The 16922-nt window shown below is 44.1% G+C and overlaps 1 protein-coding gene across 1 annotated transcript; it reads left to right on the top strand.

Annotated features, from left to right (window-relative positions):
- Nucleotides 1-14561: 14561 nt before the first annotated feature.
- Nucleotides 14562-15818, top strand: LOC138897449 (uncharacterized). The gene is made up of 3 exons (XM_070183420.1): nucleotides 14562-14928; nucleotides 15070-15217; nucleotides 15464-15818. The coding sequence occupies exons 1-3, from the start codon at nucleotides 14562-14564 to the stop codon at nucleotides 15816-15818; spliced, it is 870 nt and encodes a 289-aa protein (XP_070039521.1).
- The last annotated feature ends 1104 nt before the right edge of the window (nucleotides 15819-16922 follow it).

Below are 16922 nucleotides of genomic sequence, written 5' to 3'. Positions count from 1 at the left end.
GGTAGCCCCACCGAGGAAGCTTCATTCATATGGGCCCAGTTTTCAGAGATGTTCATGAGAGAGTTTATTCCCAGAGCCTTCGGGATGCCTGGCGTTCCGAGTTTGAGCAGTTGCAATAAGGTTCTATGACCGTATCATAGTATGTTGTCTGGTTCAGCAAGCTGTTCAGACATGTACATGCCTTAGTCTCCACAGTTAGAGAGCGAGTCCGTCGATTTATCGAGGGGCTCAACTATGGTATTAGAATTAGCATGGCTCGAGAGTTAGAGACTGATATTCCATATCAGCAGATGGTAGAGATCGCTCGAATATAGGAGGGTATGCGGGACTTGGAGAGAGAGGAAAGGGAGGCCAAGAGGCCTTGAGATTCTGGCACATATAGTGGTGCCCGTGCCCCAGTTGTAGCCCATCATGATAGAGGCTATGTGAACCATCCAGATCATTCGTCACTTCCAGCTTCTAGTGGTATTCCGGCTACTCCCAATTCTCAGGTTGCCCATTTTGCACATCCACTGTCTAGTTCACCTCCTGCACGGGGTACTTTCGGCAGTCAGTCTAGCCAACCAGGCCCGAGCCAGTTTCAGCAGCCACGTCCTCTGAGACCTTGTTTTGAGTGTGGTTATACTCTTCATATGGTGAGGGACTTCCCCATACTCAGGAGGGGGGCACCTCCATATACTACTCAGGCTCCACTTATTCCATAGGGTCCTTGGACTTCTCAGGTCATGGTTACCGCACCGATTGCCACTCCACTTGGTCAGTTAGCTGGGGGTGGAGGTCAGGCGGGTAGGGGTCTCCCTGGGGGGAGGCCAAGCCAGATGTTATGCTCTTCTGAGTAGGATGGAGGCGGTTGCATCAGACTCAATCATCATAGGTATTGTTCCAGTTTGTCATAGAGATTCATTAATCTTATTTGATTTAGGCTCCATATATTCATATGTATCATCTTACTTTGCGCCATATTTGGTTATATCTCATGATTCTTTGAGTTCTTCAGTCTAATTGTCCACGCATGTAGGAGATTCCATTGTTGTTGATCGTGTGTGTCGATCGTGTTTAGTTGTTCTTGGTGGTTTTGAGACCAGAGTTGATCTATTGTTGCTCCGTATGGTAGATTTTGATGTTATTTTGGGCATGGAATAGTTGTCGCCCTATCATGCTATTCTCTATTGTCATGCCAAGATGGTCACATTGGCTATGCAATGTTTGCTGCTGTTGGAGAGGAGGGGTACTTTGGATTATGTTCCTAGTTGTAAGGCCCCATAAAATTTTACCTAAAACCCGGGGTTTCGTGGTGCCGTAGTAGACTTATGCGTTGATTATTGTAGAGAACTAGCTAAGCGACTGGGGGCTTTTAGGTTGAACAGTGCGTTGGGGAGTTGTAGAAAATTTTTGGAACCACAGGGCATTTCTACGGTCCATTCTGTGGTTGCAGAACTGATCCGTGGACCGCAGATTTGCCGCAGACTGAAGCAGAAATTTTGGCAAAAACTTTTGGACCATTATGCGGCCGCATAATCATTTTGCGGGTTGTACAACCCATCGTAGACCCAACAAAAATATTTTCGGAGGAAAGTTCTACGATGCATTATGTGACCTCAAACAGGTCGGAGAGTGATGTTGGAGTGCCCAGTTCTGGAGGGCCATTAGGTCGTTCATTCCGCGAACCGCAGAGCGTTATGCGGTCGCAGATCTGTATCGGGTCTTCATTTTTTTAGTTTTTGAACCAATCCCATTCTTATAAAACAATCTTAGGGATCATTTTAGAATGTTTAAACTTATATTTTAGAGAGAGGAAGGTGGTTTAGATGAGAAAATGAATTTCTAAGTCACTTGTTCATCAATCTTTGCTCAAGTCTTGAAGAATTCTCTAGGGTAACTCACAAGGTATTCAACCAAAAGGTAAGGTTCTAGCCCTAGCCTTCAATTTCGAGTTTTGACTGAAAATAGGTAATTAAGCCAAGCAATTCTTGGGTGTGGGAGTTATTCATTATGCATGCATGTGCTATCTAAGGTTGTAGGGAGATTGTTGAGTTCAATTGGGTAGATTTTGGGTAGTGAAATAGAGGAACCCTCTATAGGAGGGCCTTGAGATCCCCACCTAGTGTTTGATAAAGTGATCAAATGAGCTAGAATCATAAACTCCTTCCTAATTCGTGTTCAATGTTGCTGTGTCTCTAAATAAATCAAAGTTGCTAGGATTACGGAACTGTGTAGTGAATTAATAAAACCTCAAAGCGAGGTATGTTGGCTAAACTCCTCTTATAGGATTGAACCCCACAATGGCCTTATAAGTCCCGTGATGCTCATTATAAATTGATTATTCCAAATAAGCCTTGTGTCAAAATAAATATGTGTTCAATATATATTCCAAAGATTCTTGTTATGTTGAGTTACTGTTTGAGAATGTGGTTTAGGTATGGGCGTGTGTTATTATGTTATGACTTAAAAATGTGATTCTAATGAAAGCTATCATGTCAAATTGTGTAAGAAATCACACGTTCCTAAGACCCTAAATTGCTCAAATATGTGTTTAAAGTCTTAATTTGCAAGGCCTTGTTGTTTATTATCCATAATGCTATTTGAAAGTGAAAGAATAGAACATGAAATATGGTGTGCGGACAACGTGACAAGAATGAAATTGTATCATGGCCATTGGTGCCAATGAAATGAATGATATGCAAAAGATTAAGAAATAAGTGGTAAATCCTTTTAATATTAAATGCTTTGGGAGTATCGATTAGCCACTGAGGAAGGGTAATCCCCTCATATGGGATGAGATTATTTCCCCTTATATGGGATGAGATTGGTGTGTTGAGATGTTTCGCCTTAAATGGGATAAGATTATTGCTAGCATGATGTGATGTGATGTCGACCCACACGACATTGTGGTGAGACGGCTTAGCCGATCGGGCTGAGATCGGAAGCCATGCCGCGCACATGGTGGTATTGTGAGTGGATGTCTCGGGATGAGACTGCTTAACCGGTCGGGCTGAGATCGAACTCCGTGCTAAAACAAGGTGGTACATCGGTGCTAAAGATCTCCTAACTTAAAAAGATTGGAACTTACTTGAAATGTTCCTTTCCCATAACTTGACACCTTCATACTATTTGGTTCTCTTATTGATTTCCTGTTTCCTTCTCCGTTTGTTGTCACCACTTCTATTGAGAGGGTCTTTAATTTTACATACTAGTACTATTCAATATGTACTAACGTCCCTTTTTCTGGGGGGCGCTGCATCTTTAATGGATGCAGGTGGTTCCATAGCAGGTGGTATCGATATGTGATAGCAGCACACCCTCTCCTCAGCTGACTTGGTGAGCCCCACTTCATTTCGGGGTCTTGTATCTCTTATCCTTTGTACATAGTGTTTGAGGTATAGCCGGGGCCTTGTTGATGGAAGTGTCATAGAACTCTTAAGTTCCTATTAGAGGCTCTGTAGACATAGTGTGGGTTGTATCTATTTTTTTGGGAAGATTACACTAAATGCTGCAATCGTATCATTTGTAGCACTTTAACTATGCTTGTACAATGTACTAGTTTGGAGACTTGGTAGTAAGGTAACTAATGGAAATGAACTAGTGTTATTCATGTGGCCTCTTTTTTACTGTCTAATTAATGAAATGTATTCTCCTCTTTATTAATGGGTGAGTTGGGTTGACCATACTATGCAGGCATGCTCGACCAGGGTAACTCTGTTTAGCGCCGGTCGCGCTCCCCGAGGTCGGGGCATGACACTAGTAGGGTGGTGTCTTTCCTTAAGGCACAAGGATGGTTGGGAAGGGGTGTGATGCGTAGCTAGCCTTTGTGAGGGATGTCAGTGTTGATATTCCTACTGTTGAGTCAGTTCTGGTAGTGAGAGACTATCCAGATGTATTTTTGTGCATATTCCAAGCATGCCGCCCGATAGGGATATCGAGTTTGGTATTGATTTGTTGCTGGAAACTCAGCCCCTTTCTATTCCACCATATCGTATGGCCCCAACGGAGTTGAAGGAGTTAAAATAGCAGTTGTAAAAGTTGCTTGATAAGGGCTTTATTCGGCCTAGTGTGTCACCGTGGGGTGCTCCGGTCTTGTTTGTATATAAGAAGGATTGTTCTATGCGTATGTGTAAATATTATCGGTAGTTGAACAAGGTTACAGTGAAGAACAAGTATCCATACCCACACATTTATGACCTATTTGATCAGCTACAGGATGTCAGAGTGTTCTCAAAGATTGATTTGCGGTTAGGCTATCATCAGTTGAAGATTCGGAATCCAGATATTCTGAAGACTACCTTCAAGACTCGGTATGGTCACTACGAGTTCCTTGTGATGTTATTTGGGATGGCCAATGCCCTAGCAGCATTCATGCACTTGATGAACAGTGTATTCCATCCCTACCTTGACTCATTCATCATTGTGTTTATTGATGACATCGTGGGGTCTCCCGAAGCCATGAGGATCATCGGTAGCATCTGAAAATAGTGCTTCAGACCTTGAGGGAAAAGAAGTTGTATGCACAATTTTCAATGTGTGAGTTATGGCTAGATCTGGTAGCATTTTTGGGTCATATGGTGTCAATCCGGTGGCATTTTTGGTTCATGTGGTGTAAGGTAGATTTGAAGAAGATTGAAGTAGTACAGAGTTTGCCCAGACCGTCTTCAGCTACCGAGATCCGGAGTTTTCATGGTATGTCAGGGCATTAGCGTGTTTCGTATAGGGTTTCTCATCTATTGCTGCTCCTATGACCATATTGAGCTAGAAGGGTGCTCCGTTCCGATGGACCGAGGAATGTGATAAGAGCTTTCAAAAGCTCAAGACTGACTTGACTTTAGGCCCAGTATTGGTGTTGCCTACATGTTCGGGGTGTTACACTGTGTACTGTGATGCGTTACGTGTTGGCCTCGGCGCGAAGTGGATGCAAGATAGTAGGGTGATTGCCTATGTGTCTAGACAGCTGAAGGTGCATGAGAATAATTATCTTGTCCACGACTTAGAGTTAGCAGCTATTGTTCATGCCTTGAAGATTTGACAACACTATTTGTATGGTGTCCCTTGTGAGGTGTATACCGACCACCAAAGTCAACAACATCTGCTCCAATAGAAAGATCTTAAATGGCGGCAGCTGAGATGGTTAGAGTTGCTTAAGGACTATGATATCACCATTCTACATCATCACGGGAAGGCCAATGTGGTGGCCGATGCCTTGAGTCAAAAGGTGGAGAGCTTGGGCAGTTTAGCATATCTAACGGCAGCGGAGAGGCCATTAGCACTGGATGTTCAGGCCTTTGCAGACCAGTTTATTAGATTAGATGTTTCAGAGCTGAGTCGAGTTTTGGCTTGCCTGGTTTCTTGGTCTTCTCTATATGATCGTGTCAGAGAGCGTCAGTATGATGACCCACATTTACTTGTCCTCATGGACATGGTTTAGCTCGGCGATGCCAAGGAGGTTACTATTGGGGATGACGATGTGTTGTGGATGCAGGGCCGGCTATGTGTGCACAGTGTGGATGGGTTGCGTGAGTTGATTCTTCATGAGGCCCATAGTTCGCGGTACTCCATTCATCCAGGTGCCACTGAGATGTATCAGGACTTAAGGCAGCACTATTGGTGAAGGAGGATAAAGAAAGACATAGTGGATTAAGTAGCTCGGTGTCTAAATTATAAGCAGGTGAAGTAGCGTCAGAGGCTTGAGATTCCCGAGTGGAAATTGGAGCGAGTTACCACGGATTTCCTTGTTGGACTCCCATAGACTCAGAAGAAGTTAGATGCAGTATGTGTGATTATGGATAGGTTGACCAAGTCATCTCATTTCATTCCATTGGTGACTACTTATTCTTCAGATCAGTTGGCTAAGATCTATATTCGCGAGATTGTATGACTACATGGCGTACCATTATCCATCATCTATGCCTGGTGTACGCAGTATACATCGCAATTCTGGTAGGCCGTACAACGTGAGTTAGGCACACGGGTTGAGTTGAGTGCAACATTCCACCCTCAGATGGACAAAGAGTCATAGCAAACTATTCGGATATTGAAGGATATGCTTTGTAAATGTGTTATGGAGTTTGGGGCTTCTTAGGATCAGTTCTTGCCGCTTGCGGAGTTTGCCTACAACAATAGCTACCAATCGAGTATTCAGATGGCTCTGTATGAGTCCTTCTATGGGAGGCAGTGTCGGTATCCAGTAGGTTGGTTTGAGTTGGGTGAGGCTAGGCTACTAGGTGCTAACTTGGTTCAAGATGCTTTGGAAAAGGTGAAATTAATTTATGATCGGCTTTATACAGCCCAATCTAGACAGAAGAGTTATGTGTATTGGAAGGTTCATGATATTGTATTCATGGTTGGATTGGGGGTCTTGCTTTGGGTTTCGCCCATGAAGGGTATTATGAGGTTCGGGAAGAAAGGCAAGTTGATCCTTAAGTATATCAGACCTTTTGAGATTCTTGAGAGGATTGGTGAGATGCCCTACAAGCTTGCACTGCCACCTAGTCTAGCTGTAGTTCATCCAGTATTCCATGTTTCTATGCTCCAGAAGTATCACGGTGATCCGTCTCATGTGTTAGATTTCAGCTCAGTCCACTTGGACAATGATTTTTCTTATATTGAGGAGTCGGTAGCCATTTTGGATAGACATGTCTGAAAGTTGAGGTCAAAGAGCATTGCTCTAGTGAAGGTTTAGTGGTGGGTTCAACCAGTTGAGGAGGCAACCTGGGATACCGATCATGATATGCGTAGCCGTTATCCTCATCTTTTCACCACTCCAGGTATTTCTCTATACTCGTTCGAGGACGAACATTTGTTTTAAGAGGGGGGATGTAACGACCTAGCCGGTCATTTTGAGTATTTTAGTCTCGTTCCCCTAACTATTGCCTCCTCTATATTGTATTGTGGTTATGTGACTTGCCGGGGGTGTTTGGTTTAGGTTTCAGAGTGAAATGGGACACATAGTCCCTAAGTTGGATGTTTAAGTTGAAAGAGTTGACCGTAGTTTGAATTTTGTGTAGACGACTGCGGAATAGAGTTTTGATAGTTCCAATAACTCCATATAGTGATTTTGGACTTAGGAGCATGTCCGGATGTTGATTTGGAGGTCCGTAGGTCATTTCGGCTTGAATTGGCGAAACTTAGAAAGTTGAAGATTTGGAAGGCTGAGAAGTTTGATCGGTTATTGACTTTATTGATATCCGGGTCGGATTTTGATTACGGAAGTTGGAATAGGTCTGTCATGTCATTTATGACTTGTGTGCAAAATGTGAGGTCAATCGGAGCTGTTCTAATGCGATTCAGCGTTAGTTTTGGATGTTGGATGTTCATTGTTTCAATAGGCTGGAATTGTGCTGCAATTTGAAGAATCGATGTTGTTTGATGTGATTTTTGGCCTCGAATAGGTCTGTTATGTGTTTTGGAACTTGTTGGTATATTCAAACGAGGTCCCGGAGGCCCTAGGTGTGATTCAAATTGAATTTAGAACCAATTTAGACTTAATCATTTTTGTTGAAGCTCCAACCATTCTGGTGTCATCACACCTGCGGTGGGAATGGCTGTAAGTGCGGAATCGCTAGTGCGAGTGAGGAAGCGCAGAAGGGGAAAAGGCTATCCAGGCCTAAGGGTCGTAGAAGCGGAGGCCCTTCCGCAGGCGCGAGAGCGCAGATGCGCCTAGGTTCCGCAGGAGCGGACGCGTACGTGCACAATTTTGTCCGCATAAGTTTAATTCTCTAATCCTAGTGTGAACCGTACCTGCGATGGATTTTCCACAGGTGTGGCATCGCAGGTGCAACAGTGAGCCCGCATATGCGAAATCGCTGGGCAGAAAAAGGGGTCTTCGAGTGTTTATTTTCATTTTCATCTTTTGGACCTACAGAGCTCGGTTTGTCTCGTTATTTCGAGAGATTTTCAAGAAAATCATCGAGGTAAGTGATTCTAACCCGGATTTGACTATATTACATGAATCCATTGTTATTTTCATCATTTATTTTGTGATTTGAGTTAAAAATTTGGGGAAAATGGGGAAAAGCTTCTTAGACTAAATTTTGGGGATTTGAAAGGCTGTAAGGCTCCGTAAAAGTTTACCTATGACCCGGGGTTTCGTGGTGCCGAAGTAGACTTATATGCTGACGATTGTATCATTTGTACAATTGATGTTAAGGGTGTGCCCTTTTGGTGATGTACTGCTCATAAGGCCATGGTTTCCATTGTTTCTATGATATATTACTTCATTTGTTCATGTATATGTTGTTAGGGTTGGTTTCTCGGATTCTTTGATAGGTAGGTAGGCCTAGTTACAGGGGAAACTTTGGGAAAAATTTTGGAAATTTGGGGATTTAGTCAAAAGTTGGAACTGTTGGTGCGTTATAGCAGCTTAAGAGGATTTCGGCCCTCGTTCGAGGACGAATGAACTTAAGTGGGGGAGGATGTAAGGCCCCATAAACGTTTACCTAAGACCTGGGGTTTCGTGGCGCCGAAGTAGACTCATGTGATGACGATTGTAGATATTTTTCGGTTGAACATCACGGTGGGGAGTTGAAGAAAATTTTTGGAAGTGCAGGGCATTTCTGCGGTCCATTCTATGGTCGCATAATTGATATGCGGACTACAGATTCACCGCAGATTTAAGCAGAAACTTGGGAAATGTTTTGGACCCTTATGCGGTCAATTATGTAGCCGCATAACCCATCACAAACCCAACATGAAATTTTCCGGTAGGGGAGTTCTACGGACTGCAGACCGGCCGCAGAACGAGGCAGAATTGCCCAGTTTTGGAGGGCCATTGTGTGTTCCATTTTGCGGACCGCAGATCTGTGTTAGGGCTTCATTTTTCTAATTGTTTTTACACGACCCTATTTTGATTAAAAACCCTTGGGGCTCATTTTTTAAGAGAAATCTGATATTTTAGAAAGAAGGGAGAGTGTTCTAGAATGAGAGAAGGAGACCCTAGGCTAATTGTTTGAGAATTATTGCCCAAGACATGGAGAATTCACAAGGAAAACTCACGAGGTCTTCATCCAAGAGGTAAGGTTCTAACCCTAGTCTTTAATTTCCAGTTTAGGTAGAAGATGGGTAATTGGGAATATGATTCTTCAGTATGAGAGTTGTTTATTTTACATGAATGTACCACCAAGGGTAGTGGGAATATTGTTGAGCTCTTTTGGGTAGAGGGATGAAATAATCCACCATAGGAGGACCTTGAAACCTTAACGCACACCTAGTTTTTGATAAAATGCTCAAGTGAGCTGGAACTATGAACTCTCTCCTAATTTGTGTTCAATTTTGCTATATTTCTAAATAGATCTACGAGGCTAAGAATTGTGGAATATTGTAGTAATTTAAAAAGCTCGAGGCGAGGTATGTTGGCTAAACTTCTCTCTTAGAATTGAATTCCCACGATGATCTTGTAAGTCCCGAGTTGTCCATTATGAATTGACTTTTCTGAATAAGTTTGTTGTCAGATGATGTATATATATGAATATGTTCAAAATATGTTCTAGAATATTCTTATCATATTCTGCTATTCTTCGGAAGAGTATTTGAAGTATAGTATGTAGTAAAATGTTGTGACTTCAAGTCAAGTCCCGATGAAAGTGATCACACCAAATTGTATAAGAAATCACATGTGCCTAAGACCCTAATTTGCTCATGTATCTATCTAAAAATCATAATTTGAAAGGCCTTGTTGTTTATTATCCAAGATGATGTTTGAAAGTGAAATAGTGAGCATGAATTATGAAGTACGGCCAATGTACCAAGAATGATTTTGCTTTATGGCCAATGATGCCAATAAAATGAATGACATGTAAACGAATGTGAATTGAGTGGTAAATACTTTTTATAATAAATGCCTCGGGACTATTGTTTAGCCACCGAGGAAGGGTAGGTCGGAACAACCTAACCCCAAAGCTACACGTGCCGGTGTAGGAGTGATTAAGGGGTAAATCCCCGTGTTAACGTTAAGGTTCTAACCCTAGACGGCTTAGCCGATCGGGCTTAGATCGGACGCCATGCTGCACATATGGTAGTATTGTGAGTGTATATCTAGGGGTTAGACAGCTTAGCCGATCGGGCTGAGATCGGACTCCGTGCTAAAACATGGTGGTGTATCAGTGCTAAAGTTCTCCCAACTTAAATTACTGAAACCTATTTGAAGTTCCCTTTCCCATAACTTGACACCTTGATACTGTTTGAGTCTCTTATTAATTTCATGTTTTATTCTCCGTTTACTGTTGCTCGTTCTATTGAGAGGGTGTTTAGTTTTACATACTAATAATATTCCATATGTACTAACGTCCCTTTTGCTGGGGGCGCTGCATCTTTTATGGATGCAGTTGGTTCCATAGATGGTGGTATTGATCAGTGATAGAAACACACCCTCTCCTCAGCTAATTTGGTGAGCCCCACTTTATTTCGGGGTCCTGTATCTTTTATCCTCTAAACATAGCGTTTTGAGGTATAGCCGGGGCCTTGTTGCCGGCACTGTCATAGCACTCGTTTGTTTTTGTTAGAGGCTCCGTAGACATAGTGTGGGTTGTATCTATTTTTGGGAAGGTTAAACTAAAAATGATGTAATCATATCATCTATTCCACTTTAACAATGATTGTACAATGTACTATTTTGGAGACTTGTTAATCTTGTAACTAATGGAAATGAACTAGTGTTTTCACATGACCTCTTACTGTCTATTTAATGAAATCTTTCATTCACTTTGTTCATTGGTGAGTTGGGTAGAAGGTATTATAAAGGCTTGGTGGATCAAGGTATCTCGGTTGAGCGGCGTTCGCGCTTCCCGAGGTCGGGGCGCGACAAACTTGGTATCGGAGCCTAAGGTTTTAAAGTGTCCTAGGATATCTCGGAGGCATGTCTAGTAGAGTACTTCTTATCGGTGTGTTGTCGACCACATCTATAATTAGGATGCTACTTGGGCATTTTAGAATAATACCATTCTTCGATATTCTAGATCATGCGATAAAGCTGATTGTAAGATTGTACATCCTTTAACTCGTGCTTTGCTCTAACTTTCAGTACATGGTGCCTCGGAAGAATACAATAACTAGCCAAGGAGCCAATGTTACCCCAAGAGTGGCAATTGATTCGATACTTGGTGATGCGGGTGAGCACCTGAGGGTTGAGATCATTCCGCTACCTACTACACTGCCTGAGGGTGCAACGATCCCTCCAGCTGATATTCCAGTTCCACCTCCAGCCCCAGCTTCCAGTTGCGGTGTATCTTATGGGGATCTTAGGGGAGCCATACATATGTTGGCTCTGATAGTGGCTTGCCAGGCCCAGAGATCAAATGTTGCACCCAGTTCTTCTAGTTAGCCAGGGGATTCCGCTTGTTCCAGGGTGAACAGATTTCTCTAGTTGGATCCTCCAGTGTTCACAGGTACTGATCCTGAGGAGGACCCCCAGGACTTCATTAATGAGATGCACAAGACACTCCAGGTTATGCGTGCTACTGAGACAGAGGGAGTAGAGTTGGCCTCCTATCGCCTGAAAGGGGTGGCATATTCTTGGTTTGAAACGTGGGAGGACTCCCGTGAGGAGGGAAGCCCTCCGGCGAGATGGAGTGAGTTTGCCGATGCTTTTATTGATCATTTCTTGCCTGCCGAGACTAAGGCAGTCCATGCCGCCGAGTTTGAGAGCCTTAAACAAGGTAGCATGAGTGTGTGGGAGTATCATATGAGATTCACGCCCCTGTCCAATAATGCAATCTAAATGTTACCCACTATGGAGGCTAGAATGCGCCGGTTTGTGCAGGGCCTGTGCCCCTTGATTATGAATGAGGCTGTTACAGTTTCCTTGAATTCTAACATGAACTATGGTAAGATTGTGGCATTCACTTAAGCCACAGAGACCCGCAAACTGTAGAATAGAATGGAGCGTGAGAGCAGCAGTAAGGCCCAGTCCGCGGGCAATTTTGGTCGCTTTTTTGGTTGTGGTAATGGTAGTACGTCAGCATTTAGGGGAGGGTCATTAGGGACGTCCCGGTATTTTGCTTAATGTTCAGTCAGTGCACCGCCATCGGGGCCCATTCAGTAGCAGGGGAGCCGTTTTAGTCCCAGCCAGGGCAACAGGGGATCCTACCAGCAGGGTCGTTCTGGTGGGAGATTTCAGCAGCAGCAGAGGCCCCCATGCCCTAGGTGCGGGAATATGCACTTTGGGGCCTGCTTCATAGACCAACCCATATGTTACGAGTGTGGAATGATGGGTCACATTCAGAAGGATTGTCGTTCCTCTCACTAGAGCATGGGCAGGGGTGCAGCACAGCCAGCCAGTTCTGCAACTACTACATTCGCAACACCTCCTCCAGCTCGAGGCACCCCGATAACCGTAGGGCGTTGTGCTGCAAGGGGTGGCACACAGAATTCAGGAGGACCCAGTCGTTTCTATTCTATAAGATGTCACCAGATTCAGAGGCTTCTCCAGATGTTGTCACTGGTATATTGATTGTCCAATCTCATGATGTGTATGCTCTTATTGATCCCGGTTCCTCTTTCTCCTATGTTACTCCCTATGTTTCTATGAGAATTGGGATAAAACCGGAATAGCTCCATAAGTCGTTCTCTGTATCTACTCCAGTGGGCGAGTCGATTGTGGCCGCGTGGGTTTATATGGATTGTGTTGTCACGGTGCATGGTTGGGACACCATGCCCGATCTCATTGAAATGGGAATGGTTTAGTTTTATGTGATAATGGGAATGGATTGGCTATATTCATGTTTTGCCAAACTTGACTATCCAACCAAAACCGTTAGGTCTGAATTTCCAAATGAGTCAATGAATGAATGGAAGGGGGATGATGTGGTGCCGAAGGGTAGGTTTATTTCTTACCTTAAGGCCACGATGATGATAAACAAGGGGTGTATCTACCATTTGGTCGGGGTTACGGACACCGATGTTGAGGCACCTACGCTTGAGTCTGTGCCTATTATGAAAGAATTTCTGGATGTCTTTCCGGATGAGCTCCATGGGATTCTGCCAGATAGGGAGATTGATTTTAGGATTGATGTGATTCCAGGCATGCAGCCTATATCTATTCCACCCTACAGAATGGCACCGACATAATTGAAAGAGCTAAAGGAACAATTGAAAGATTTGTTAGATAAGAGTTTTATCCGGCCGAGTGTGTTGCCTTGGAGTGCACCGGTTATATTTGTAAAAAAGAAGGATGGGTCGCTAAGAATGTGTATTGACTATTGCTAGCTCAACAAGGATACAATCAAAAATAAGTACCCACTGCCAAGAATAGATCACTTGTTTGATCAATTGCAGGGTGCTAGGTACTTCTCTAAGATCGATTTAAGATTCGGGTATCACCAATTGAAAATTAGGGAGCATGATATTCCAAAAACTGCTTTCAGGACACGGTATGGGCACTTTGAATTTTTGGTAATGTCTTTTGGGCTAACAAATGCCCCGGCTGCTTTCATGGATCTTATGAATCCAGTCTTCAAGCTTTTTCTTGACTCATTAGTGATAGTGTTTATTGACGATATCCTTGTATATTTGAGAAGTCGACAAAACCATGCCGATCATCTCAGGGCAGTTTTGAAGACTCTATATCAGCACAAGTTGTATGCGAAGTTTTTGAAATGTGAATTTTGGCTCAAACCTGTCACGTTCTTGAGTCATGTCGTCTCCAGAGAAGGAATAGAGGTGGATCCTTAGACGATTTCAGCGGTGATGAATTGACCTAGACCTACTACCCTAACTGAGATTCGTAGTTTCTTGGTCTTAGCTTGATATTACAGGAAGTTTGTGTAGGGGTTCCCTACCCTTGCCTCTACATTGATTAAATTGACGCAGAAGGCAGTTAAGTTCCAATGGTCAGATGCTCGTCCGAATAGGACCACCAGGACTTCATTAATGAGATGTACAAGACTCTCTAGGTTATGCGTGCTACTGAGACAGAGGGAGTAGAGTTGGCCTCCTATCGCCTGAAAGGGGTGGCATATTCTTGGTTTGAAACGTGGGAGGACTCCCGTGAGGAGGGAAGCCCTCCGGCGAGATGGAGCGAGTTTGCCGATGCTTTTATTGATCATTTCTTGCCTGCCGAGAGTAAGGCAGCCCGTGCCGCCAAGTTTGAGAGCCTGAAACAAGGTAGCATGAGTGTGTGGGAGTATCATATGAGATTCGCGCCCCTATCCAATAATGCAATCTAAATGTTACCCACTATGGAGGCTAGAATGCACCGGTTTGTGCAGGGCCTTTGCCCCTTGATTATGAATGAGGCCGCTATAGTTGCCTTAAATTCTAATATGAACAATGGTAAGATTGTGGCATTCACTCAAGCCACAGGGACCCGCAAACTGTAGAATATAGTGGAGCGTGAGAGCAGCAGTAAGGCGCGGTCCGCGGGCAATTTTGGTCGCTCTTCTAGTGGTGGTAATGGTGGTAGGTCAGAATTTAGGGGAGGGTCATCAGGGACGTCCCAGTATTTTGCTTAGTGTTCAGTCAGTGCACATCCATCGAGGCCCATTTAGTAGCAGGGGAGCCGTTTTAGGCCCAGCCAGGGCAACAGGGGATCCTACCAGCAGAATCCCCTGGCTGACTGGAAGAAGTGGGTGCAAGTTTGTATGGCTCCTCTAAGATCAACATCTTCAGGTCAGCTAGAGGATTCTACTGGTTCCAGGGTGAATAGGTTTCCCCAGTTAGATCCTCTAGTGTTTATGGGTACTAACCTAGAGGAAGATCCCCAGGGTTTCATCGATAAGATGTACAAGACTCTCGGAGTCATGTGTGCTACTGAGATAGAGGAAGTGGAATTGTCCTCCTACAGCCTGAAAGAGGTGGCATATTCTTGGTTTCAACTATGGGAGGAGTCCCATAGAGAAGGGAGCTCTCCGGCGAGGTGGGGTGAGTTTGCCGATGCCTTCATTGATCATTTCTTGCCTACCGAGACTAAGGCAGCCCATGCTGTTGAGTTTGAGAACCTAAGGCAAGGTAGCCTGAGTGTGTAGGATTACCATATGAGATTCGCGTACCTGTCTAAATATGCTATTTACATGTTGCCCACTATGGAGGCTAGAGTTCGCCGATTTGTACAGGGCCTTAGTCCCTTGGTAATTAATGAGGTTGCTACAGCTGCCTTGAATTCTGATATGAACTATGGAAAGATGGTGGCATTAGCTCAAGCCACAGAGAACCGCAAATTAAGAAACAGAATGGAGCGAGAGGGTAGTAATAAGGCCCGGTTTACTGGAAACTTCGATAGTTCTTCTGGTGGTGGCAGGTCAGTCTTCAGAGGAGGGTCGTCAGGGCCATCACAGTCCTTTGCTTAGTCTACAGCTAGTGCACCGCCATCAGAGCCCAGTCAGCAGCAGCAATGGAGTCGTTTCATGCCCAGTCAGGGCAACATGGGATTTAATCAGCAGGGTCATCATGGTGGTAGATTCCAGCAGCAGAGGACGCCCCCATGCCCTAGGTGTGGAAAGATGAACCTAGGAATATTCTACATGGACCTACCCATATGCTACAGATGCGGATTGAGGGTTCACATTCAGAGGGATTGTCATTCGTCCCGCCAAGGTACGGGCAGGGGCATGGCACAGCTAGCCAATTCTGCAGCTACTACATGCGCAGCATCTCTTCCAGCTCGAGGCTCTCCAACACCCGCAGGGCGTGGTGAATCTAGGGGTGGAGCACTACGTTTGGGAGAATCTGGTCGTTTCTATGCTATGAGGGGTCACCAGAATTTAGAGGCTTCTCCAGATGTTGTCACAGGTATATTAACCGTCCAATCTCATGATGTATACGGTCTCATTTATCCCGGTTCCACTTTGTCATATGTCACACCTTATGTTGCTATGGAATTTGGGATAGAACCAGAATAGCTTTATGAGCCGTTCTTTGTATCTACTCTGATTGGTGAGTCTATTTTGGCCACGCGGGTTTCTAGGGATTGTGTTGTCACGTTGCGTGATCGGGGCACTGTGGCCGATCATATTGAATTGAGAATGGTCGATTTTGATGTTATAATGGGGATGGATTGGCTTTATTCATGTTTTGCAAAGCTTGATTGCCGAACTAGAACTGTTAGGTTCGAATTTCCAAATGAGCCAGTTATTGAGTGGAAGGGTGATGATGTAGTGCCGAAGGATAGGTTTATTTCTTACCTTGAGACCACATAGATGATCAACAAGGGATGTATTTACCATTTGGTCCGGGTTACGGACACCGATGCCGAGGCACCTACACTTGAGTCCGTGCCTGTTGTGAATGAATTTTTGGGAGTCTTTCCGGATGAACTCCCTACAATCCCACCAGACAGGGAGATTGATTTTGGGATTGATGGGATGCCACAGACACATCCTATATCTATTCCACCCTACAGAATGGCACCGACAGAATTGAAGGAGCTAAAAGAACAATTAAGAGATTTGTTAGAAAAGGGTTTCATCCGGCCGAGTGTGTCGCCTTGGGGCGCATCAGTCTTTTTTGTAAGAAAGAAAGATGGGTCACTGAGAATGTGCATTGACTATCGGCAACTTAAAAAGGTAACAATAAAAAATAAGTACCCACTGCCAAGGATAGATCACTTGTTTGACCAATTGCAAGGTGCTAGGTACTTCTCCAAAATTGATTTACGATCCGGGTATCACCAATTGAAGATCAGGGAGCGGGATATTCCAAAAATAGCTTTTAGGACCCGGTATGGGCATTTTAAATTTCTGGTGATGTCTTTTGGGCTAACAAATGCCCCAGCAGCCTTCATGGATCTTATGAATCGAGTTTTTAAGCCATTCCTTGACTCTTTTGTGATAGTGTTTATTGACGATATTCTTGTATATTCACAAAGTCGAGAAGACCATGGCGATCATCTCATGGTAGTTCTGCAAAGCCTACAGCATCACCAGTTATATGCAAAGTTTTCAAAGTGTGAATTTTGACTTGAATCGGTTATATTCTTGGGTCATGTAGTCTCTAGTGAGGGAATT

The sequence above is a fragment of the Nicotiana tomentosiformis genome, chromosome 8 (genome assembly GCF_000390325.3).
Source record: "Nicotiana tomentosiformis chromosome 8, ASM39032v3, whole genome shotgun sequence".
NCBI classification, from domain to species: domain Eukaryota; kingdom Viridiplantae; phylum Streptophyta; class Magnoliopsida; order Solanales; family Solanaceae; genus Nicotiana; species Nicotiana tomentosiformis.
Note: the sequence above shows the minus strand (reverse complement) of the source record. Positions and strands in the feature narration are given on the sequence as shown.